Source organism: Callorhinus ursinus, unplaced genomic scaffold, assembly GCF_003265705.2.
Source record: "Callorhinus ursinus isolate GAN/ISIS: 27379988/994484 unplaced genomic scaffold, GSC_fseal_2.0 scaffold4, whole genome shotgun sequence".
NCBI lineage: Eukaryota > Metazoa > Chordata > Mammalia > Carnivora > Otariidae > Callorhinus > Callorhinus ursinus.
Window position 1 is genome coordinate 59,114,455 of NW_027397066.1, and position 25,934 is coordinate 59,140,388.

At 39.8% G+C, this 25,934-nt stretch overlaps 2 protein-coding genes across 4 annotated transcripts in view; both read left to right on the plus strand.

Moving 5' to 3' along the window:
• The window catches only part of MTHFD2L (methylenetetrahydrofolate dehydrogenase (NADP+ dependent) 2 like), a 135,183-nt gene extending 128,805 nt beyond the window's left edge, over positions 1–6,378 (plus strand). For 2 of the 3 annotated variants that reach the window (XM_025887712.2, XM_073891789.1), the window contains one exon: positions 5,059–6,378. In XM_025887712.2, the coding sequence (XP_025743497.1) occupies positions 5,059–5,171 (113 nt within the window). In that variant the 3' untranslated portion in view covers positions 5,172–6,378. The remainder of the gene's footprint in view (positions 1–5,058) is intronic. The other variant, XR_012377945.1, reaches the window with a different exon arrangement.
• Positions 6,379–10,792: 4,414 nt separating this feature from the next.
• Positions 10,793–18,123, plus strand: EPGN (epithelial mitogen). The gene is made up of 5 exons (XM_025887589.2): positions 10,793–11,094; positions 11,666–11,755; positions 14,416–14,536; positions 15,271–15,423; positions 16,826–18,123. The coding sequence occupies exons 1-5, from the start codon at positions 11,052–11,054 to the stop codon at positions 16,878–16,880; spliced, it is 462 nt and encodes a 153-aa protein (XP_025743374.1). The 5' UTR covers positions 10,793–11,051; the 3' UTR covers positions 16,881–18,123.
• The last annotated feature ends 7,811 nt before the right edge of the window (positions 18,124–25,934 follow it).

The window sequence follows — 25,934 nt, forward strand, 5'->3', positions numbered from 1 at the left end:
AAAGAAAGAAAGAAAGAAAGAAAGAAAGAAAGAAAGAAAGAAAGAAAGAAAGAAAAAGAAAAAGAAAAAAGGAAAGAAAAAGAAAGAAAAGGTGTAAAGCAAAAGAGCGTTCAGCATTTGCTTCGCAGTGAGCATTGCAGAGGCATTGCGCACCCTCAGCAGAGAGAGGGGCCCCGCCACACTCTTCCCCGGGAACTGCACTCAGCATGTCAGCATCCAGCCGCCAGAGCTGTGAATGGTGTTTGTGAGCATATCTGTGAGCAGATAGATGGCGGCTGGATTATCCCCATTTATTTTGTGCATCTGTTAGCAAGAGATGCCCTAAGATGTCAGAAAAGCCAAAGAAAGGTTATCTTTTAGGTCTGGGCATGCTCAACCTTTTTTCCCTATAAATTAATGGCATATGCTTCTTCAGTTACACCATTTTGGCTTATGGAAGGTTTCCTAGGAATGCTGTACTTCTGGATAGCAGGGGGGAGCCTGTACCTGGTTCTCATCCATGCAGAATTTTTGGCATTTTCCTTAACACACACACGTACTCCCTCACACCTAAACACAGAGTAAATAAGTCTCTGAAGGAAATTATTGCCTTAAAGTGCTTTTGTAATTCATTTCAATAGAGCATATAGAACACTTTTCCCCACACATAATAGGATTAATCTTTAAAAGCATCATCTTCTACAAGCAGGTGCAAACCTTTGTCTGCCCTCAGGGAAAGACCAGCCAATGAGAGATTATTCTGGTGAGGTAATGCTTGTTAACTTACTCTCTTGCAGACATGATTGGGGAAGATGCTTTTCAGAGCATCAAACATATTGAATTTAACTCTTTCTCACATGACTAATTTTAGCTCACAAGCCACTTCCGACGCTTCGTAAACATGTCATGTAGGACAGCCCTGAGATAGTTATGCAAAATCACTAGACTAGAGAATTTCTTTTGAGCATTGGCATCTGTACCCACTGGCATTTGCCAATGATAATTCCCTACCTTTCTTGAGAAATCAGTACTTCCACATCCTGGTTCTTATGTAAATAAACGATACATTAACCCTAGCCAGTGGCAGATAAACTTATATTTCTTTCTCAGATATAGATTCTCCTGAAAATCAAATCAAAATGGATAGAGACTTTATATGAGTTTTTTTTTTCCCGTCATACTCATCACAGTTGACTTCTCGTGACTGTATACAAACTTAATTCTCATATTCACCCACTTTGTTTCAAAGATTAAAAAAAATATTTGAAACAGTGTTTGAATAGCCAGGTATGTTCATAGTGATATAATCTTCTGCTTAGTGAGTAATGTATGGGGCTCCGTTGATGCAACTGAATGCTTGCGAATGTCCAGGGAAGCCGTAGCCGGGGCTAGGGCAGCCACTACCCATCACATAGTGTATTTCTGTGAAGTGGTGGGCAAGACAAGATAAATGTGTGTTACTTTCTAGCAGTAAAGTGTGCAAAAAAGCAGGCCCAAGCTACAGATTTCAGACAGGTATGGTTTCATGCAACAGCTCATTCATTCCTCATCCCTCTCCCTTCATCCCAAACCTCAGTTTTTTTGAGCAAAAGAACACAAGAGTAAGCATATTGTGAAAAATCCTAATTTGGAAGAGGAGTGTCATGATACCTGAGCACACCAGTGGTTTATCTGATCTGACCCCCGGGAAGAAAGCAACTCAGACTGCTCAGCCAGCTGTGCAATTTGAGGTGCTGTATGTAATTCAGAGATGATGAGCTGTGAGTACTTGGAGTAAAAATGTAGGAAAGTTACTTTATTAGAACTTTCTTCCTTGTTTCTTTTTTCAGACTCTCCTCCAAACCCTTTGAGAAAACTGCATTAATTTTTGGCATATGAGCCTTTCTTGGGACTTTTCTACTTATTCGGGTCATGGTAATACGGTTGCATTGGGATGGGGTGGAATTCTGGAGCGGTAGAATGTTTCAAACATGGCTGTAAATCATGTCTCTACCATATAAGGGAGTGGTAAGTCACTCTAACTTCAGGGAGACACACTTTCTCCATCTATTAAAATGAAATAACAATCCCATAGGAATTTTTAAAATCATATTTATAAAGTTCTCGGTAAATAGCAGGTATTCAACTGATAGTGGCTATGGTTATCACTATTTTTTTTCTTTTGGTTATCACTGTTTTTTTTACATATGCATAATTCCAAGCCACTTTACCTTTCAAAGTTGAAAACCACATTATATAAAATGACTATTTACCCATAGCAGATTCCCTGACATGATGAATTTTATCTACCTTTTGATTGTGAAATGAACCATTCTGTTTTCCATTGAAGATTTAGTTCGTACTTGGTTCTTCATTTACCATAACATCCAGTCGTCTTTTATTTTTACCCACTGATATTTCAAAGTCAGTACTTTACAAATATATGATTTTAAATACTATCAGAATAAAGAGTAGTAGCATAGTACATTTCTTCTAGAGATCCGTTGATATTTTAAGGGCATGGCTTTTCCAATTCTATAGTAAAGATCCTGGAAGGTAGCTTGAGGTTTTCAGTGAATTAGCTTGAACGAAATTGTTTGTATCCACTGACACATTCCTGCAAATTGATTTTAGATTTTAAATTTCAAGGGCTAGGAATACCTGGGTGGCTCAGTCGGCTAAGCGTCTGCCTTCGGCTCAGGTCGTGATCGCAGGGTCCTGGGATCGAGCCCCGCATCGGGCTCCCTGCTCCTCGGGGAGCCTGCTTCTCCCTCTCCCTCTCCCTCTGCCTGCCGCTCCCCCTGCTTGTGCGCTCTCTCGCTCGCTCTCTCTCTCTGATGAATAAATAAATAAAATCTTTTAAAAATAAAAATAAAAAAATAAATTTCAAGGACTATTTAGTTCACTGTATCAGAATTTACTGAATGCCTGACCTGTACATGGAGAGACTCTAAGGTTAAACCCAGTGGTGACAGCCCCAGCTGTGAAGTCCTGGCTGCTCCCATCCTGGTGCCAGTGCCAGGTTAACAGGACAGACACCACAGTGTGTTCATGTCCATAACAGAGTTATGTAGAAAGTTACTGGAAACACACAGGTGGTGGGGCTTTTAATTCAACATTGGAGGGGTGAGTTTTTGAGAAAAATTATAGCCAGGTAACATTTTATTGACTTTTAAAGAATAATAAGGATATTCTTATTTGGATAAAATAGAAGAGTATTCCAGGTAGAAGGAATAGCTAGAGCAAAGGAGGAAAGGATTGCTAATTCATAGCTATTTGTGGAATGGCTAGTGACCTAGCCTAGTGTTTGACGTTGGATGCAAGGGTGGCGAGAGAATAGGAATGTTCGTGTGCAGAGGGGCTTTTTGGAAAACTAATCCGTTACTGTCCGAATCATAAGTATTCTTTATCTTGTCTTTTTTACGCACCATGAGAAGATTGATAATACATACTAGCTGGATTTTTTTACTTTTTTGTGCTGTCTTTAAGCTTACTTGTACTTAAGCAAAAGAATACTCTTCCTTTGCCCTTCCTGTGATTAAAAAAATTCTAGTGTACTATTAAACTTCAAATAAGGTAAGTGTGAATTTTACAAACCCTATTTCAAGAAGGCAATATAAATGGTACAAAAAATAATCCTTGAGATCTAGAAAACATCTGTTAGTTTTGCTTCCTATAGAAGCATACCTGAGCAAACTTGTAAAAGGCCATCCATCTAAATAACGTGTGACAATAATGTCAGAGTATGCATTAAAGAAGTATTGTCGATGCTAACTTTGTGAAAGAGTTATCTGAGAAAACGTCATTGTTCATATTCACATGGTGAAACATAAAACCAGCCCGTCAAAGCATGGGGCCATTCACGTGTAATAATGTGGGTGTGAAAACATTCTTAAATAAAACTTCCTGAAAGTTCTCTGTCATTTTCTTTGAGTCTACTCACTGAATAAGAAGTCTGCATACCTTAGAACAGGACTATGTGTATATGCTCAGTAATTCAAATATGTTTCGTGACTTTTATTAGACGTGCACTGGAATGTGTTATCCACACATAAGTGACGCTGTTGTTAAAACAGGAATTTATCAATTTAACGAATGGTGTGTGCTGAACTGTCTATATCTTGTTCCCCCTTTGTGACGAGTATCATGTATTTCAGAAGTAGTTAACTGGAATTACAGGTAGTGGGGTCCCTCATGGGTTATAGATTTTCATCATGTAAAACCAACTGCATGGAGATTCAACCTACTTCTTAGGCTGATTAGATAACGTACACAGGATTGTTTGCCTAAGTGTGTGAGTGTTTATAGGCTACCTCATTCTAAAAATGCTTTGAGGTTCTTGGATTTATATGTGTAATGCAGAAAAATCCACTATACTCCCTTAAATTCATTAAACAAAGAGGCTGTTAGACTCCTGGGGCTCTCACGCCATGGCAGCCTGTGTAAGCAAACCAAAATCTAAGCCTATAAATGCCCCAAGGTTACAAAATCAAAACCTGAGGACAACCAGTCACATACAGCCAATTAGGCTTTAAGTGATAGCCGATCCACAATGACCTTGCTTTGTTTCCACCTCTTAAGAGTCTCTCGCCAGCTCCTCGTTGGTGGAGCACTGCTGACCACTTCCAGTTTGCTGCTGTCCAATTCAGATTGATAAATGCCTGAATAAACTCTTAAAAACTTGTAGGGTGCATGGCTGGCTCAGTCGGTAGAGCATGCGACTCTTCCTTTTTTTGAAGATTTTATTTATTTATTTGACAGAGAGAGAGAGAGAGACAAGAGAGGGGCAGAGGGAGAGGGAGAAGCAGGCTCCCCGCTGAGCAGGGAGCCCGATGTGGGGCTCAATCCCAGGACCCTGGGATCATGACCTGAGCCGAAGGCAGACGCTTAACCCACTGAGCCACCCAGGCGCCCTGAGCGTGTGACGCTTGATCTCAAGGTTATAAGTTTGAGCCCCATGTTGGGTGTAAAGATTACTTAAAAAGAAATCTTTAAAAAAATGTTTTATATGCCTCAGTTTATCTTTTAACTAGTTATTTAAAAATACGAAATTCTCAGAAAATTGTAAAAATAAAGACGGCTTTCTGTTTTCTCCATCAGCTGTTAAGAAGAAGGCTAGCTGTATCACTCCGGTTCCGGGAGGTGTGGGACCCATGACGGTGGCAATGCTTCTGAAGAACACCCTTCTGGCAGCTAAAAAACTCATTTACTAGGTCACATGAAAGAATAAGGCAAAATGAAATCATGCTATTTATTTATTTGACAAAGGGCAAACACCTTTATATTTTACTACAAAGCTATTTATTTCTACATTGTATTTATTTATTTTTTCATGGATGGAATCGTTGTGGATCAGATGATTCATACAACCTGACTCATTTCCTGCTAACAGATTTTGAGTTTTAGGGGGAAAAAAGGAAAAACAAACAATTCCAATGAGAACTTTGGTAGCACTGGTTTATTTTGTGAATAGTATTTGTTCGTAATGTTAAACAATAAAGGGCTCATAATAAATGAATATATTTTTGACACAAATATCACACACAGTATGTTTTCAGCAAACGTCTTGTGAGCCAAATGGGCGCCCTTGTAAAATGTAATTTAGGTTTTGACATAAGCAGGCTCAATTTTTATATACTTTATGTTTATCTTATGCTGATAAAATATTAAAAGTAAAATCTTGATCTCATGTGTCTCCCAAATGGACCCTACGAGGCATCTTAATGAGAAATGACACTCTATTCAAGGCAAGAAAAGTAAACAAAGAAGGCAAAAAAAAAAATGCAGTGCTGCTTAGAAAGGTAATGATCATTTCAAATTGTGAATGACTACTTGCCATAGTAAAAATGTAATAAGAATATGTTAGGTTTACATGTGATTTCTTTCTTCTTCTGGAAAAATATTTGGATAATACCTTTCCCTTGAGGAATAATGGAAAGTCCAAAACCAATCATATAAAACAAAACTGTGGTTGTGTTTTCCCACAAATATTAGAAAAATATGGTATACTATGAGCAAGGATTTCATTAAAGAATGAATTTTAGGTTTGTTCACAGATTCAGAAATTAATAGGAAAATATGACACTTACAATGTGCCAAAGCTAAACCTTAGGCTATAACTAAAAATCTACTGCATTTTTGCCCACAGTTCTTCCCTCTTCTGTTATGGCAATTGGCTCTCAGAGTAGATGTCATATTTCTAACACAATCTAAACTAGGAAATACACATGAATGTCAGTTGAAGGCTATTTTGAGACTACCCTAAGTACTTGATTGTATTGTTTTCATGCCCACTCCCGGTGTGTGTTTATGTACCAACAATGATTCTTACCCAGTGCATGTTTTTACCAGTGTGTGCTCCCGATCAATTGTGTGAAAATAGACTAGATACTTATAATTAATCATATTTTAACTGTATAATAAAAGCAATTTGAAGAATACCTGTCTTCTTTTTTCCTTAAGATATTTATAACTTTTTTGTTCATATATTTGTTACCTATTTCTTTTTTTTTTTGTGGTTTCAAGTTTTTATTTAAATTCCAGTTAGTTAACATACAGTGTAATATTAGTTTCAGGAGTAGAATTGTTACCTCTTTGTTTACTGCATGCTGGGGAAATGTACTAGTTTCTTAAACATGCAGGAAAAGGTTCTATAGCCCATTTCAAATTCAGTCCAGACCAATCTTTGTCTGATAACCCCGACAGAAGTTTAAATTCAAAGCTCCCAAGCAAACATTTCAGAAAGGGCCTATTTTATTCTTAAGGGCCCCAAATTTCCCAAATAGACAAAATGACCCAAAATACATGTGCATGGAAATGGTGAAGTCTGCAGTTTTGAGCCCACCATCCCCAACCCCTCAAAGTACAGGAGGAATTATTTTGGGAAGGTTTCTGCCCTTTGGCTAGGCTAAAATTCAGGAGGGAATCTTTCTAGAGACTAAAATACTGGAAAAGAAAAATTGTTCTGACATTTGTTAAAAATGATAAGGAAGACTTTATCCAAGATCAAGACTATTGCAATAGAGAAGATTGAACTTAACTCCAAATACAGCAAAGACAGCTATGGATCTACATCCAATGAGCAGAGTAAGGGGATCAGTAGGTAGAAAATTAATATCAAAGGAAATTGATTATATATCAAGGGTAGGGGGGATTCTTGCTAAACTAGCTTACCAGGATTCTTGCTGAAGACAGGCCAGATATCAAGGGTGGGGCATGGGAACATGATCAGATATGGGGGGGTTGGTCTCCATAAACTGACTTAGCAGCATTCTTTGCTAAAACTGGGCTCAGCGGGCCTAGTCGAGAAGAAGACTCAGAGGAGTCTGACTGGAGTCCAGTTGAGAAGGAAGCCTTTGTCAACACATAAAGGAGATAAAATTGGTTCGTTGGTACCATGACTTTATTTATGGATATTTGGGGTGAGTCAAAGATAGACATATGACAGCCATGCAGAGGGGCTTTGGAGAAGTAACTTTCCTTCTGCAATTATCTATAAAAGGGACCCTGAAGAATGAAGGGAGATTGAACAATAATACAAAGGTATGGAAGTGAGAATGAGTTTGGCATGTATATATGAAAGCAAGAGTCAGACTAAAATGAATGGTGTGTGTTGGAGAGTGGTGGAAATCCAGCTGAATAAGTATGCAGAGATAGATTTAGAGAGTGCCTGGATAATTCAGACCATGTTTGGTGAATTAGGAGAATTGCGGTTAGAACCTAGAAGATATTATCATTGATTAACATGAGAAAGTTATAAAGCGGAGCTGATTTTGGAGAAGAGATTATGTTCAGTTTAAGAGTGTCAGGTGATGACATAATACATGAAGTCCTGATATAACATCAGTCTGGGAAGAGACTAGTGATGAAAATCTAGGACTCAGTACCGTGTACTAACCACTAAATCCCTGACCTTGTTGACCATTCTTCACACCCCGTGTCTCTCTACTCTTGCTCAATAGCAACGGCTGTCCTTAAGAGAGCACCCAGCGTGTGCTACATGCTTTATTTTTTTGTTGTTATGGACAATCTCCATTTGAAAGATGAGGAAATTGACCCTTGGGGTTATTAAAAAGCCTCAGCCAGGGCCAAATGGATAGTGGACGTGGAATTCAAAACAAGGTCTGGATTGCTGTGAGCCAGAGCTCACTCTCTTGTCATTACACCACGCTGCCTCCCTCAGTGCCTTCTCCCACCTGGAATCCTTTCTCTTATTACACATCTAAATCTTCCTTGTTATTCCAGGTTCACTTCAAATGAAACTCATCCATGAAAACTGGCATGAGTCCCACCCTTGAACTCCCACAGCCATTTCTGCACACATTCATGGCCCTTCTCAGTCCCTACCCAGTTCTGTATGTGCTTTCCTTAACTCCCTTCAGTACCCTGAAGTCAGGGTCCATGCATGATTTGTCTATTTGTCTTGCTAACACCACATCCAGCCCAGGGCCATGGATGTTGCAGGCGTTCAATACTGAATGAGTGAATGAATGAATGGCAACTGCATCCATGAGAATTACAGAATAAGTTTAGAGAGAGAGAAGGCCATGGACTGATGACCACTTCCCACCAATATCTAGCAACAGATTTTTGTTGAGCTAGTGAGGGAGCAAGAAAGAAGGCAAAGAAAGAAAGGGAAGGGAGGGGAAAGGAAGACTTTCAGAGATGCTTATGACAAGAGGAGAGAGACGAGTAAATTAAAGAGACAGAAAAAGTGGCAGAAGGGAAGGGTGACGGTGGAGTGTTCTTAGCCTTCTTTCCCCTTTCTCTTTCCAACATGCTCCAGTGTGTATCAAGAATGAGTAAAGATATCAGTGAGGCCACCTTACAATGCCCCTTCCCCCATTCCTCAGGACTGGGAAGGGACTTTTTGGGAGAGAGTTGAGGAAGGGAACGCAGGGGACTCTCTTAAGGAGTTTAAGTGGGATCCCTTAGTATGAGTCCCAGAGGAAAGACGCATGTGGGCTGACTAGAGCTATTTTCTGGTATAAGTCTTTATTAGGAAAGTGGTAGGTGAGTTTCTGTGTTATGTGGCCTAATTCACCAGAGTGGGGAAACATCAGGAAAGAGCACAGGCCATTCTTCTCAGCCCAAATGTGAGTGAAAGCCACAGTTGATTTAATATTTAGATTCTTAGGATAGAGGTAATGGATTTAAGGTTTGATTTTAGGAGATAAATCAGAGAATTCCTCTGAGATCAGTATATGGATTCCTCCTGGAGAACACAGCTGGGGAAGTAGAAAGGACATGTGACCTGGAATCCAAACACAGATTCAAGTCCTGACTGTAGGGCATATCCTTTAGTGTGTCACTCTTTTGAGTCTCCATTCCTCAGTTGTCATAAGGGAAGAGAAATAAGGCCTCTTGTTTATTTCTTTATTCACTCAAGATGGATTCATTAGGTATATGCCATACGTTAGGCACTGGATTTGTTGGGGCCAGGATGACTGAAGAAATAACTGGGAGGTGATTGAAAGCCTTCTGCAAAATGCAAAGCAGTATGCAAACTCTAGTTAACAGTTAACAGCCAAGATGGCTGTTGTACTATGTACCCGTCTTACAAATAAAGATATTTAACATTATTAGTCCTAGTATGTCCCTCCAACGATTGCAATTGGTCATAATGGTTTATTTAATCCTTTGCAAACGTTTTTCTTCTTGAATTCACAGCAGTGGTGCAGAGGATGACTGTTTGACTTATAATTCAAATATTATTTTCCTGGGAAAAATATTATCCAGAAATTGTCTTAATAATGAACAGTTAAAAAAAAAAAACCCACAAAAGTAGAAATACAAAATGTAGGCTCATTTAAAGTGAACCAAGTGCTGTATATTCTTTTAACTTTAAAATGATGACTCCTGTGGTGATTGCCCAAGTTATAATGAGTTCAACAAGCTCATTCTTGTGTGATTTCTGAAGCCAAATTCATATTTCAATAGTGAAAGAGATCCTTTCTGGTAAACCAAATTTGCTGGATGGACACAAGGCAAATGATAACCTATCTTGACTTAAACAGGTTTTCAAGGTCCAGAAAATATGAGCAATTGAAATTCCTGGTAGAAAGGCAGGACACCTCAGTAAAACATGTTTATATAAGTTCTTTATAATAATTTGGGGCAAGTGAAAATTTATGGAACCTTCTACAGTCACAAAATCTAACAGCAATAATCACATCTTGGCCTTTAAAATGGCATTTTAATAATCATAACTAGATTAACAGTGAGAAAAATTTGAATGTCGTGTTAAAACTTTCTGTTCGTTAGACATACCAAACCTAAATACTTTCATTTTATCTTAGTGGAGATGGCATCATCATCCTCACCCTCATCATTTTGGTACTTTACTGGTTCTTTCTAGCCAAATCGCTGGAGCACAGACTGAAGCATTGTAGCTCTAAGGAAATGGGCAGCCGGTTCCATTTACTCGGAAAAATCTTAAATGGCAGAATGACATAAAGGCAAATGTTATGCTATTAAAAATAATTATTTTTACAGTAGCAACACAAAGTAGCAAAAAAAATAAAATGGAATATGAAACCTCTGCTGTTACCCAAATTTCATTTTCTCCCCTGCTGTTAAATTACAAAATACCTTGATTCACGTGCAGTTCGTACTGAGAAGTGGTGTAACTGAGGGCAGTTTCAGGGATGTTTGATTTATTGCCCGGTGATGCTGTTTCCTGGTTTGCAAATATCAGAACTCCCCTTTGCTGGAATCCTATGTAGGTCACTAGCCACTGTGGAGCTGGTACAAATCTGTTCGCAGCAATGGGGCCTTCCCTGAATTTAGATTCTTTTTTGTTGTTTTAAGTACTTTTACATACACGATTATGCCCACAGGTAACAGGAAACCAGTGTTTCAAAAGAAAACTTGATCACATTGCTAGATAACACAGGTATCCTAAACAAGTGTGTGAGCGCCTCGAGGGTTCTACCTACAGCTGCTGCCAGAAGTACATATTTTTTTGATTGGTAAGAACTGGCAGATGACGCTTCATGAAATATAAATGCAAGAAAGACTCGGGAGAGCTCAATAAAAACCTTCCACCCGTCAGTCTCGGAGGATAAGAAAGATACTGTTAACAACAGCAGGAAATGGCCTTCGGAGTTTCAATATCAGTCTATCTCTTATTCAAAGGTAGGTAGTTCCTTTTTGTCTTGTTAATTTTGTATCCTTGTAAAATATGAACAGAATTTGTTTTCTCTGAATTAATGAGAAGTTGGCTTTTACCGCCGTTCTTCACGACAAAGGACAGAGCAAGGGATCTGTGAATTCATTGAGTTTCTTATGTAATGCAGGTTTGGCTCCTAACAGATGGTGATACCCCCTTTTCTGAGACCTGTCTGCTGGCTTGATGCAACTGAAGAGCAGTTGATACATTTTAACTACTGTGTCACTGCATCCTTGTGATTGAATTAGTATATGCATGTATCCACTTTCTCGTAAAAATGTATGTGTTTCTATTTTCTGTAATTATAAAGTAGTCCCTGGAATTGGTATGGATGAGAAACTGTCAGGAAACTGCCCCGGTCAGGTTTTGGATTTCAAATGTAAATGAATTGAAAATAGAACACAAGTGGGAATAAGTAGACTAAGAAGGACTTTTGATCCGTGGCTTGCACATAACTTTCGGTCTGTCGCTTACACATAAAAGGCAGCTCACCTGCTAAAGATGCCTTTCCCCTCCCCCCCCAACCCCTCCATATAGCAATGACAGCCCTGACTACAGAGGCAGCCGTGCCGGGGACACCCCCAATCACAACCCAGCCAAGTAACTGGACAGTGAACAAAACAGAAGGTATTTTCTTCACACTTGTGTATTTTAAGTGCTTTTTTTTCTTTTTACCGTTTGAGAGATATTTGGATTGTGATCAAAAGCAACATTGGAAACTTTGAAATATATATTTTATTATTAGATAATCGACTCTTCTGTTAAATGGAAGTGACAGGTAAATGTGCCAGCAAAGAATTGCCTTTCTAAAGGGGGCAAATAAATGAGAGATACAGAAGTTGTCTTCAGTTACGGTCCTGAATGTGAGACACACCACATTTTCTGCCTGACTCCTGCTCAATTCCCAATAACCCATGTGTGTCGCAAGGTGGTTTGTCCCTGTTTTGGCATTCTTGACAACTGATACTTTGATGTCACCTTTCATTCTGTGACCATGACTTTGCAGCCAAAGAAATTATGACATGATGAAGCCTTAATCCATCTTTGAAAAGACCTTTTCTCTTGTTTTGTTTTGGGGGGCTTTTGTTGTTGTTTTAGCATATGCTATATTTATTTCCTAACCACTTATACTTAATTTTGGTTGTTGATGGTGATGATATATTATCACTATTACTATTATTATTGGAATAGCTTCTGGCTGTTGTTGAGCATCAGTATTTTTTTAAGCCTGTTTGAACTCTGGGAGGTGAACTTGGAAAACTTGTTACCTGCCACGACCTGTGTACCGGGTAGTTAGGATTCTCACACAAATCACTATCTCCTCTTGTGAAGATTGGTGATAGGACATAGGACAGAGAAAACAACATGTCTTGCTCTCAAAGCCAGGGAAATAAAAGATCAAGTCAGATGGTTTGTTTCTGAATATGAAGGCTAGTAATATTTAAACATTCCTCATTTTACCAATAATTTTAAATTAAAAAGAATTTACTTAAAATATTTTGCCCATTTGAGTTTTAAATATCTATCCATTGGCAAGACAAAATCTGTGTGAGCTTTAGAATAATTTTTAGCCAAACTTCTTTATGTCTTCTGAGCTTTTGAGCCAAGAGAAAAGATCTGGGAGATGATAATGTAGAAAATTCAAGAACAGTTTCCCCTCGGTGACTGACTTCGTAACAGTGCACCCAGCACCACCTTTTTACTTCCTTAATAGTGAAAGTCTTCCGAGTTACAGAGAATAATAGAAAACAAGGGACTGAATATCTCATCTCTACAGTTTTCCTTTGCTTTCTTGATGGAGAGCTTCAGTTTTTCCATTTTTAATTTAATTTAAAAATCTGCATCCAATATCTTAGGATATTTTTCATAACCTTGTAACTAATATTCTTCTCCTTGGGGAAAGATGAGGCTCTCTAGTATACTCTTTCCTTGAAGATGCTTTCTTTCAGTTCTCACATTTTCTAGCAAATCCTGGTTCAGGCTTGGCTAATTCAATTGATTTAGTCTTGAAGCAGGAAGAACCCAACACAGTTGATAATGGGAAATTCTTACGGGCTTAGAGTTAATTATTAAAATGAGATACTAGATTCACAACACCACATTCAACAAAATGAAGGTGAATCTTAAGGTAATATTGTGTGTTCTCAACCAAAATGAAGTTATATAACACAGTATCTTATTAGTGGCTTAGTACCTAAGATTTAGTATTTTCAATATAAGAAAAATACACCTTTTTAGATTGTTTTCTTCCCTAAAAACAAATAAATAGGATTCTCTTCATCTACTTAGCAAAGAAAATGTGGTGTAATATGGTAACTAAAGATGGGGAAATATGTTTATTCATAACAATGACGAAATAAAATGCCACTCATTCTGCTTGGGACAAGTTTAAGAATCGGTAATTAGATTTTTACCAAAAAGGACTCAATTATGCAGCTTTACCCAAGTGTCATCCCCACTGCATATACCCCAAGGATGGCATAAGTATATGTGTTCAGTACATCAGGGAACGAGGAGTAAGCATCCTGAAATGTATATATTTTGCCAAAATACAGTTTACCAAAGGGAAGCTTCCAGTAGAGACTTCTGGACACTTGACCACAAAAGTTTTGCCAGATGCGGTCATTCGCATAGTGTTAGACTTCAAAACCCAGATTTTTCTCATTCTGTTTGTCTCGAGGGCTTTCCCCATTATCTCATAATGGCTCTTAACTGAGTAAAATTTCCAATTAATATTCAAAGGTGTTGTCTCAACTATGTGAAGCTTGAGCCATAACTTGTTTCTGGCTTCTTGTATAGATCATGACAATTCCTCTTCTGAAATCAGGTACAGGGCTCCCTTTACCATTACCTTCTCAACTGGTAGTCCACAGAAGAGGAAGTGAGGAATTCTCATCTTCTCAAGTTCATTGTCTCTGTAAATCCCAATTTCCTAAGTGCTGACTTCTCAGGTGTAAAGGGGAGAATTAAAAAAGGAGAACCAAGGCTAAAACGAGAAACAATGCTGCCACCTTTTGACAAACTGGTATCTCTGCCTTATTATGTAGCTTCTAAAGAGCAGAACAATCATCAATCTGCCTCCACCCCCTAATTAGTGAGTGATATGTCCAAATAATATTAACCTAAACTTTTTGACTATAACCTGCCGATGGAATCAGTCAATAGTTTAAAAGGCAGAGCACCCAAAGAATATTCTTAAAATTAAAGATCTCTTTACATACGTGTAACAAATCTACTATAAAAGTGTGACCCACTTCATCTGTTAACATTGTATGTCCTTTTCCTAGTTGACTACACAGAAGGACCCATAGCCTTGAAGTTCTCACATCCTTGCCTGGAAGACCACAATAGTTACTGCATCAATGGTGTTTGCGCATTCCACCATGAGCTGGAGAAAGCCATCTGCACGTAATTGCAAAGAACTTTCCAAGTCCTAGAGATGGGAGGAGATGAATTTATGTTTCACATGTTTCTATGCGGTTCACATAGTCCCTTTCCACACACCTCTCTCTTATCTAGTAAAAAGTATACATCATCTGAACATGACTCACTGTATTTGAATATCTAAGGAGTCTTTTTCTAGACTACCTAACCCTCATTACTCAAAAACAGGGTTCCCACATTAGCAGCTTCTATGTAACCTGGGAGCTTGTTACAGATGCAGAAGCTTATGCTCCACTCCAAACTACTGAATCTAAATGTGCATTTTAGCAACATGCAAGGATGATTCTGAGTTTTCACGGGGTTGATTATAGGATGAGATGAAATAGATTATAGCAAACACACTTCAGGTATATAAAGTTCTAGAGCAATTAAGTACTATTTTTATGATCATTGGTTTGCTAGGCATTCTCCTATGAAAGACTAGATTAACAATTTTCTAGATCAACTCATGCAAGCAGACTACCTTCCCCTTCTACCCATGAGGGAAGTTACATTAATATGGGCCCTTAATGAATTGATTATTTTGTGAAATACATAGCTTCTTCAATACATTTAACAGTTGGCTTTCATTTGGCATTTTCCTCTTTAATTTACATTACTTACTTTCTATTGAAATTTTTATTCTTTGAAATTGGTCATTTCTTTGTATTTCTACCACTATGAGTTTTAAAATTATGCCTTCTTTTCTTTTTTTGAAGGTGTTTTACTGGTTATACTGGAGAAAGGTGTGAGCACTTGACCTTAACTTCATATGCTGTGGATTCTTATGAAAAATACATTGCAATTGGGATTGGTGTTGGATTATTATTAAGTGGTTTTCTTGCTATTTTTTACTGCTACATAAGAAAGAGGTAGGAAAAAATGAAAATATGAAGTCGCTGGACACTTGTTCACTTGATGAATATTTATTGAGCCCCTACAGTGTACCAAGCACTGACATGTGTAATTTTTTAGTGAAAAACGGCTGCAGATCTGGCAATTTCCTACATATTTGTTTTGATGCTTTTTCTTATAAACACAGATAAGCAGTAAAAATTTAGCTGCAGTTGCACTAGAATAGCTACAACTTAAAATTTCCCTTCATCCTCATCTCTGTCTGCCCACATCAAAATTACAAGGTAAGCAGGACAGTAAACCCCACAAGAGTAGACAGTGTTATCTTCTTCACGGTTATATATTCAGTGCTAATTACAATGCCTGGCACACAGTAGACACTCAGCTAATATTTGTTGAAGAACAAATCAAGAAATGAGTATTAAATGAATGAAAATGTATGGCAAACATTTTCTTTTTAGACTTCAGCTGAGGGTTTTTTTTGGGAGATTCTGTTTACTGCTAAAAGCCTAAGAAAATAGGCTTGATCCACAAATATAAATTACTTGTGTTATCCACACTGGTGATTTTTTCTTAAATCCATGTAACTAGGATAAAGTCAAGAAATAACGTGAGATACGTTAAAGAAAAAAGTGCAAATACATGTCCTTTGCTGTACCCTATTAACTAAGTTGCCATTTTTTAAATGACCAAGACTGACTGTACAAAATAAAAGTTTGTTTGCTTAATAACTGCATCGTAGAAGAACATCTGTTATGTCAATTATAGGTCAATTGGTATAAAATCTATTCTATCAATTGATATTGTTATATCAATTGCCTAAGAGACCAAGAAAGTAAAAAAAAAAGGGGGGGGGGAGTAAAAGCTTTTAATGTTAACAAGACTGCTGGGTGAGGTCAGGTTCCTCAGCAGCCAAACCTAAGATGGAGATTCTTGTGCAAGTCAATGGCCAAGGGAATTCTCTAAGGTGAACTCTGCAACGGAGTAAGAAAAACTAGAGCAGAGTATAAAGGTGAGCAAAGACGTGGCTTTCACCAACGTCTAGCCTTGGCCCAGTTCCATAGGGAGATCTAGAATATGAATGGCATGGCAGATGTCTCCGATGAGGGCGAGGGATCTTGGTTTCAGTGCCCTGTGTCATCAAGCATGGGTGGCAGGATGCTCCTGGTGGGAAAGGGGGCAAGGGCTTGGAATCTCCCAGGAATCTTCAGGCTGAGTGCTCTGTTGGCCAAGTGCGGTCCTCTGGAGAAGGATGCAACTGTTAGCCTGTTAACAGGTGTAGCCCCTGGGCGGTGGGTCCACCCCATGGATTTGGGGTGGGGCACCAAGAGCAATTGCTATACCAGAGCATATATACCATTCTCCATAAACTATACAAACAGCTGTAAAATTCACATGGAAACCAATGTTCTGTTTTAGGTGTCTAAAATTGAAATCACCTTACAACATCTGTTCCGGAGGAAGACCACTGTGAGGCCTTTGTCAGAAAGTTTCATGAGGCATTTATAAAAATCAGCGGGCCCCAAATTGAAATCTTCAAATGAAACAACAAAACTTCCCAAGCTGACTGGACTGGAAAATAATGGAAGTTGGGATCATGATGAAATGAGAGAATACCCGGATGGGAGAGAATAAATTTCAACGTTGGTCTTCGGACTTTGCCATCGTTAGGGTGCCACGGGAGCCAAGTGAACAAGCTATGGTGACAGAAGTCAAGTTCATAGTCCTACTCTGGGCTGGTTGCAGTTGCTGTTGTGTGGTTATTGTTCTTACTGCAGAAGGACCGAGTTTCAGGCCTCTGACCGTGTCAGATGTGAAGTTTCATGGGAATAATTATCAACCTTGCAGCAAGCCAAAGCAAAGCCAAGCTTGGGTTTTTCATGTGCTTGCTACCACCAGTATTTTGGATCACTGCTCTATGGACCTGGACCCAAACACGCTGCTTTCCTGGTGTCTAAAAGAATGTGACGTCAGCTGTTCGGATGAGGTCAGTGTTATGGCACCTCCAGGGACGCAAGCATGTGCCTGAAGTCTAAACCAGAGAAAAGAACATGGAATGTCCAAGGCAAACACAAATCATGCCCAGCTTGTGACAACACTATGTAGCCTTTATCTGTGAAATATGGAATAAGCTAAAGAGTTTTTGATGACTGAAAGCTATCTGGATATCGAGTCCCAAGTAGGTGAAACATTTCTGTTTCTGCATGGATTATAAAACTTTGTGTTGGACTCATGAGTCCCCTAATGTTTATGCTCATCACCTCTTCCTGATGTTAGTGGAACTACCTGGTGATTATCCATTTTGACTGAAATTCTAGAATTCTACTAATAAATAAAATTTGACCATTGGCCCTGACATAGAAACTGAAGAATTGGACATAGGAATTTTTTCACCAGCCAACAGCATGTGGAAACTTTCTTTACCATTTCTGAAGACTTGATAGCGGATTTGCACAGAGCGAGAGAAAATGGAACAATGACAGAAATACCTACTTGGGAATTAGGGTCCTTCCTCTTTAATCCTATTTCTTCCACGTAAGTCGAATAGTCTTGTGCAGGTCCTTTAATTTCTTTGGGCTTTGGTTTTATTTTCTACAAGGCCCTGATAGCTTCAAAATTGGACAGTGGGTCAAAAGAAGTTTTTCCGTGTTTGTTCTGCAAGTGGGATTATTCTCAACCCCAGGCCACCTCTAACCCCCAAACACACCACTGGACATCCTCTTAGGTGTATAGTTTAATGTGTGGTTTGTAGAATAATAAATTAAAAATTTGTTTTTCAAGGAAGTGAAACATGAAATTAAAGAATAATGATATCTATCAAATTTTCTTTTGGATTCAATCTAAAACTATGGACTTTCTTTTCTCTATCATGACATAGATAGGCAATAAGTGAAACAGGTCTGATCACAATACGGGTTAAAAGAGAATCAAACACGAACGTTCTTACAATGGTAACAAGACTTTCACTTCTAGTGACTTTCCACTCACTCCCAACCAAAACCTTATATTCTGCTTGCCTTTGAGTAGAAGGTATTTCTCCAGCTTCGTTTTTCCTCCATAAGGAATTTCATGCAGATGAATCGTGTGTGTCAGCACTTTCTGCTTGTCCTCACAAACTATGCGAAGGTTACATCATACCAAAAAGTGGGGAGGTGAAGGATCCTCCCAGTGACTCCAGCGACCGCACCTAGAAAGCTATGCTCTTCCTGGGCATTTCAAAAAGGTGTTAAAAAGCTGGGGAGAGTCCAGGAAGAAGCAATAAAGCTTAATTACGGACTGCCTTTTGATGAAAGGAAAGAGGAATTAATGCTGGAGTCCAGGGAGGTGATAACCTACAAAATTATAAATATCTGCTGTCTATAAATATTTCTAAATTGTAAGCACGATATAACTGAAATTAAATAACACCAGAGAATTAAAATTTCCAGATTGCCAAACCGAAACAGAAACCAATTGGAAATCAGACTTTTTGGAGAATAGGATGCACGAAGAATAGAAGATCCTCCCACCCCCCATGAGAGGGCAGAAATTTAAAGTGTGGCTTATGAGAAGCCATCTGTTCGTGGTCCATCATGCAAAATAATCTTCCGGTCCCATGATGCCTAGAATTGATTTTGCAGGGAGGGATGAATCTCGGGCATTCCGATGGCAGTGTTTACGTATGTAAGCGGGACTCCAGTGAGAAAATGCATACGTACAAGACGTTCTGCAAACTCTCGGTCTTTTGTTTTTTTCCCCGTGTGCAGTAAGACCCCGAGAAAAGTCAGCCAGGGAGGCCCTGCATCAGCACTGCATTTTCAGCTCTCAGTCATGAATTATTAGGTGAGGTGGATCATCTAGGAAAGGAACGGGAACATGTTTCTGGCATCTTTGACTAAAACAAACTGGATAAGAGTTTCATCGATTTTGTTCAGTTCCCATTTTGTCTTCTTCCTGTGTCTATCCTTCCATCTTTGAGGACACATTCTTAAGTCATCAACATTCATAAGTGCTTCATTAATTAGCAGATTGGACCATGTTAGGGGTGGGAGCAAACACTCTAACTTCAGTCATATTTGAACCGGTAAATTTACCAAAAAAGAAGTATAATTACTTGTTATTGTATCCTCTATCCCCAAATTACTTTAAAAAAAAAAAAAGTAATCTCTATACCCAGCATGGGGCTCGAAATCATGACCCTGAGATCAAGAGTCGCATGCTCTACCGTCTGAACCAGCCAGGTGCCCAATTCCAAATGACTTTTTGTATATTATGCTTTTATAATATGTTTGAAGTAGATGAAATTAAAACATAGATTATCTTTTCGTGTTTCCAGGCACACTACAAATCTAATCCTTTAATTTTGAATTGTCCATTTTGGTGATGTCAAGAAGATTTCCACTCATTATATGTAATTGAAAAAATGTCTTAAGAAAATAACAAGGCAAACATCAGCAATTTAAGCTTTTGATGTTGGACATAAGGACAATTTTTGTCTGCAAAAGGCCATGAGTAAGCCATCTAACTTCTGGTATTGCAAAATGTCACAAAGTCTCCGTAGTGTGATGTAAATATTGATATCCTGCAACCCACATTCATGGGAAGGGTTACCAGAATCTTTCTATTGCAAAATACCACTCTTTCTGGCTTACATCATGGCTGCATGACATCAGCTCACTAGCGTCTGCCAAGATGAACTGGAAGTGTTGAAATTTAATTTGTCAGAGTCTGGCACTGCTAATCTGGGTGAGTCCACGTTTCTGCCCAAACCTTGGTGCGGCCCTGTTCAGTAGCACATTCAGAAGCAGATCTTCCAAATTCAGCTCCTGATTTCTGTGAATTATTCAATCCATGAGCGCCCAGCTCAGAGCACAAGAGCTCAAGCTGTTCATTTCCTCCAAATGCAAAGGCTAGGTCCCTGGAGAATATCCACGTGAATCCATGAGTCCCACCATTCTATTTCACTCCTCTGACGAAACCAAACATGATGGCTATCCAGATTGTGGGCAACACCAACAGCCTCCAAAGAAACATCCCATAAAGATTAGGAGTGTGATTATAGGGTAACAAGGAGAACTGAACTGTTTAGTTGGCTCTTATCTATAATATATCTCATGACCTTTCTTTATAATTTTTATGTCTCGGGTGTTGTTGGAGCATAAATCACTTGGATTGCAATTCAGTTAGGACTGCAGTCAGGCAGGTATCAAACTAGCAGGGCTTTTGATCTTTAAGAGGATGTTAATTAGGCTTCACAGCTTTCTGGAAAGATTGGCATCTATAGATCTTTAAAATTGCATGAAAATATTGATTCAGTATTGAGTCTCCTCACAAATCAAAGTAATAGTGTAATATAGCTACCACTCACGAGCACTTACAGTGTTTGAAAAGCATTATTAGCATTATTTTAATTAATCCATGCCTGTGTGTAATTGAGGCTTAGAGAAAAGGCTCTTCCTTTGTCAAGGTCACTTAGCCTTTTAGCAGCAGAGCCTAGACCTGAACCAGGTAAATGCCAAAGTCCCTCATCTAAACTCTGTATGATAATGCTTCCCAATATTTTATGGAAAATATTGGTGTTAGGGGATTTGTTTCTTGATGAGCTTAGAGATAATATCCAAGTGGTTTGTATGCAAATGAAGAAAAGTCCCTTTCTTTAAAATACATAAAATAATAACCTTTGTTATGGATCAGCCACAAAAACTGCCCTGCTGTCATCTGCTGATTATTAAGATATGCATACCATCCTTCGGGTGGGGCCAGAACAGGGTTCAAGTGCCCACTGACGGACGAATATACATTCTGGGGAGAGACTATAGACTGTAAGTAGACCCCAGTTTATCTTCAGGACTCCGGGGATGAGGAGGTCACTTGGGAATGCTTGACCCCAGCCTGTGAACAAGGGGTCTCTGGCGCTGTCCCCTAACGGGGACACACCTGGCTTAGTGTAGTGAGGGGATGGGGAATGAATGGTTTTCCCATCTACAGAAAGATCGAATCAATCTCATTCCCACCATGTCACTCTCACAATCCTACCCTGAGTCCCACGTACACTTTAAAGAAAGAGGCTCAATGGCGGTTGTCCAGCGAGGGGCAAAAATTGGAAGCAACACTAAAAAAATCAATGCAAGGGATAGACACTTGAATGACCTGAAATCTAGTCCAGCTGCGTAGTTATTTAACTTCGTCGGGGCCCTTCTCACACGATATTCTCATCTGTTAAGTGGAGAAGTTATGTTAGGGAACCTGGATTGGATTGCCGGATGGAAGAACCAAGCGGCACTCGGAGATCTTGGAGGATAGGAGGTTTATTTAACGCCTGCAGGCTCAGAGGAGAGGGATCTCCAAAGGTCTGGGCCCTGAGCACAAAGGGGGCAATTTATACACTTCTACTTCCGCATACTGGGCACTTTTGGCGCCTGCGCGAAGCTGGGCAGGAGAGGAACACGGATTGGCTTGGGAGCAAATCGGGGCAGGGAGAACCTGGAAGAGCCCCGGGGCAGGGGCTGGGACTCTCTTGCTGGCTCAGTAGGTCATTTTAGGACACAGATTTTCCTTATCAGTTAGACTAAGGATGATCTCTACATTCCCTTCCTGGTTGAAAGTCATGTGTGGAAATCATGCAGCTTCTACAGCAGATCCAGCCTGCAGATACAGTTCCTTTGACCTTCGTGGTGTTTATTTTAAAACAAGCTCACATTTAGAAATCTAGATATTTTAATATATTTTTAAAACTCTAGCTTCTTTTGGAAAATAGATCTAGAGCACTGGTCCTACATGCTTGTGTTGCTTTGGTTCAGAGCGTGCTCTCAATGCCTAGCCCGCTTCTGTTGAGGGTTTCCGGGGGCCTTTTTAAAGTCTGCAACCTTGCTTCTTTGACTGGATTGATTTTAAGACCCTGCCTCATCTCAATTCCCCTGAGTCTAGCCATCAGCTTGCCTGCAGAGGGCCTTGTTGGACTGCAAACTGCACCAACCATAAAAGAACAGCAGAGGCTGGGTTGCCTAGGAATGTGCGCTTCGGAAGAACCCACACTCACCTGGAAGCTGGCAGGGGCGGTACCTGATGACTCAGACACTCTGCCCTGCCCACGCCCTCACTGCCTCTCTGCTATAATCCTAACCAGATTTGTTTTCTCAGAGCTCAACCCTGCTTCTGTATTCCTGTCTGTGGCAGGGTCTCCGCTGTTCACGCCACATGCGTTACCCTCCTCCATCTCTGTCTGCCTATTTACAGGTATCATGTTTCCCTCCTCTGAACTCCCTGGATATTTATGCCCCCTTGTCCCTGTGCTTTTTAATCTCCCAAACACTGTTAACAGTGTTTTATAATGATTTTTGTTCTTGGCTAATTTCCAGTGTTAATAATAATGGACTCCACTGACTGGGTTTCTACTTTCGACTGGGCACAGTGCTAAGTAATTTATGGAGAGCCTCTCTTTCAATCTTCAGAGACAGCCAGGAGAAAGGTATTATCGGGGGTTGTGGCAAAGAGGGGTTCAGGTGAGTCTTTGGAGTTTAACTTACTGAGGTTAAATCCCAGCTCCACCCCTTACCAGCTGAGCCACTGTGATCAAATTTCTTAATTTTTCTGAGCCTGAGTTTTGTCATTTGTAGAAAGGGGATATTATTTATCTTCTAGAGTGTTTTGAGAGAAATTGTAAGTGCTCAACAAATATTAGCTATATTATTATGATTGCCCTCCATTTTTCAGATTAGGAAACTGAATTTAGATTGTTCAATGATACACATTTTGTAAGTGGTGGAACCTGGATTTGACCTCAAGGCTGTGCAGTTTCAAAGCCTGATTCACTTGGCACAGTACTTTGACCATGGCTGTTGCCTGGCCCTGTTGTTTGAAGCAGGATCTGTAATCTCAGAGAGCTGGGTTTTGAATCCCAACTGTTTATTAATTCTGTGATGGAGAATAAATTATTTAACTGCTCTAAATCCTATTATAAAATGGGGACAATAATTACACCTAACTTAGGGTCATTTTAAGACTAAGTTAAATTTGGGGCACCTGGGTGGCTCCGTCAGTTAAGCCACCGACTCTTAATTTTGGCTCAGGTCATGATCTCAGGGTTGTGAGATCCAAAGCTCTGAATTGGCTTCCTGCTGGGCGTGGAGACTGCTTAAGAGTCTCTCTCTCCCTCTCCCTCTGCCCTGCCCGCCTGCTAATGCGCAAGGGCACGCTCTCTTTCTCTCTCCTCCAAAACAAAGACTAAGTTAAATTACATAACTAATATATATAAAAATCCAGAACACAGTGCTCATTCAATAAATATTACTTATAATTATTTAATATTGGGAACTTCTGGTGAAGAAGCTTTTCTTGACATTCAATACAGTTGATTTTATTATAATGTGACATATGCCTTCCTAAATATCATTGCCCTGAAAAACTGAGCAATAAAAACCATAGGGCTTACAGGAAAACTGGGGTTAGGGATATCATGTTCAAAAACTGTCAGTGATGCGTTAAAAAAAAAAAAGAAGAAGAAGAAACCTAACAAAAACCATAGCACAGTTTTGTACATTTTAGGCGGTTAAGAAATAAAACAGTTCTGTGTAAGGGCGCTCTAGAAGAACACATGCAGTTGCTCATGCAAGTGAGTATCAGAGTGTTGATTGTGAATTATTGTCAAGTGATGGAGGAAGCATTACAGAAACAGGATGGAGAGTTGTACCAACAGATGTGGATGGATGTAGCTCATAACCCAAATGTGAACCAAGGTGGCTGGTTTATGTTTGAGACCCTGGCACGTGTGTGAGTTCTGAGTGGCCCACGAAGCTCGCTCAGCAAGCAGCTCTACGCGTTCACCTAGCAGTTCTAGCAGCTGCAATCATGTGGAAGCAAACACAAAATCCTCATTATGCTCAAATCGTCCCTTTGTGTTGGAATAAATTGATGTTTTCAAGCATTTTTAAAAAGATTTTGTTTACTTATGAGAGAGAGAAAGAACATGAACAGGAGGGAGAGGGAGAAGCAGGCTCCCCACTGAGCAGGGAGCCTGATCCCAGGACCATGGGATCATGACCTGAGCTGAAGGCAGGCGTTCAACTGACTGAGCCACCCAGGGCGCCCCTAAACTGATGTTTTCAAAATAAGCTTTCAAACAGAACTGACTGTACCTTGAAGTTATCACAACCTTTGTCTCTCAACCTAAAACTCAATTATAATTATTAGGCATTTGAAGTATTCTGCTTATATTAGGCACTAAAGGGGGATTATGATAACCCTCATTTCCCCAACTAATTTTAGCAGGAATGTCAAGGACATAATTCTAAAGACCCATGTTACTGTGGATTCAAGTTCTCTCAGGCAAACTTGTTATCATAGTGTTTGCTCCTTTGTTAAGCTATAAATGGATAGAAAACCGCATCCCTGTGTTTTCCCTTCTTAAATTAACGCTAAGATGGCTTTCCTCCAAATATTATTGGCTTCCAGTACGAATGGGAAGAGATCCAGTTTTTCTTCCTTTCATCATGATTTATTCCCTTCCTCTTTTTTTCTCACTCTCTGAGGAAACTGTTGCTCTTGTTCAAACATCTTAAATGGTGCAGAAGGGGAAAAAAAATTTGCTTCCATCAGCAGTCTATATTAGGCAATAAATTATGCCAAACTGCAGACCTTCCAGCAGCAAGAACTTGCTTAAGAATTAACAAAACCACAAAGAAGGGGCCCTTAAGCCAAAGGAAATTCATAAGAAAGAAAAGTCACACTTGGCACATACTGGAGCCCTCAGCTTGAGCCTAAAGCATTCCGGTTCAGGGTTCAGGCCTGTCTGGGTGGGCTGGGCAAAGAGAAGTATCTGCAAATCGGGGCTCTGGGCAGGCTGATAGTCCATGTGCTTGAGGGACAGGAGGGCCTCCCTGTGAGTGAGCAGACCTTCAGATGCTCCTCAAACCTGATCAGGGTTGACCATCCTCCAGTGGTTTGTTTCCAAGGCTACGGAAATATATGGCATGTAGAAGCATGTCATAAAAATTGTGTTTGCCTTGCTAGCATCCATGCTGCTTGTGTAAACAGCACCCCAATTGTGCTTGGGAGTACCATCCTCCTTCACCTTCCCTGCACCTGGTTTAACTGTCATTACCTCACCCCCAATCCCAGGGCCACTCAAAGCACCCACCACCCCCAATACGAGCTACTCACTGAGAGGCAGGCTTGTGACCTAATCCAGGTCAATGAAAATCAGCCCTTGGGTGTTTGTTTTGTTTTGTTTTAAGTCATCTTTACACCCAATGTGGGGCTCCAACTCATGACCCCGAGGTCAAGAATCACATGCTCTACCAACAGAACCAGCCAGATGCCACACACCTGGGTTTTTATTGGAACTCTCTGGCGTCAAAGTTCTCTCTTTGCCAATTGTATTGCTAAATTAACAGAATGAAATCTTGGATTTCTGTTAAGGCCATCATGGCTACCATAGGACAATAGCCTGCCTGAGAAGGACAGTACAACAGAGAGAAGCAGTGAGAAACAGGAAAGAGATTTCCACCCCTGACTTGAGCCATGGTTGAGGTTCCAACTCTGGTCCTGGACT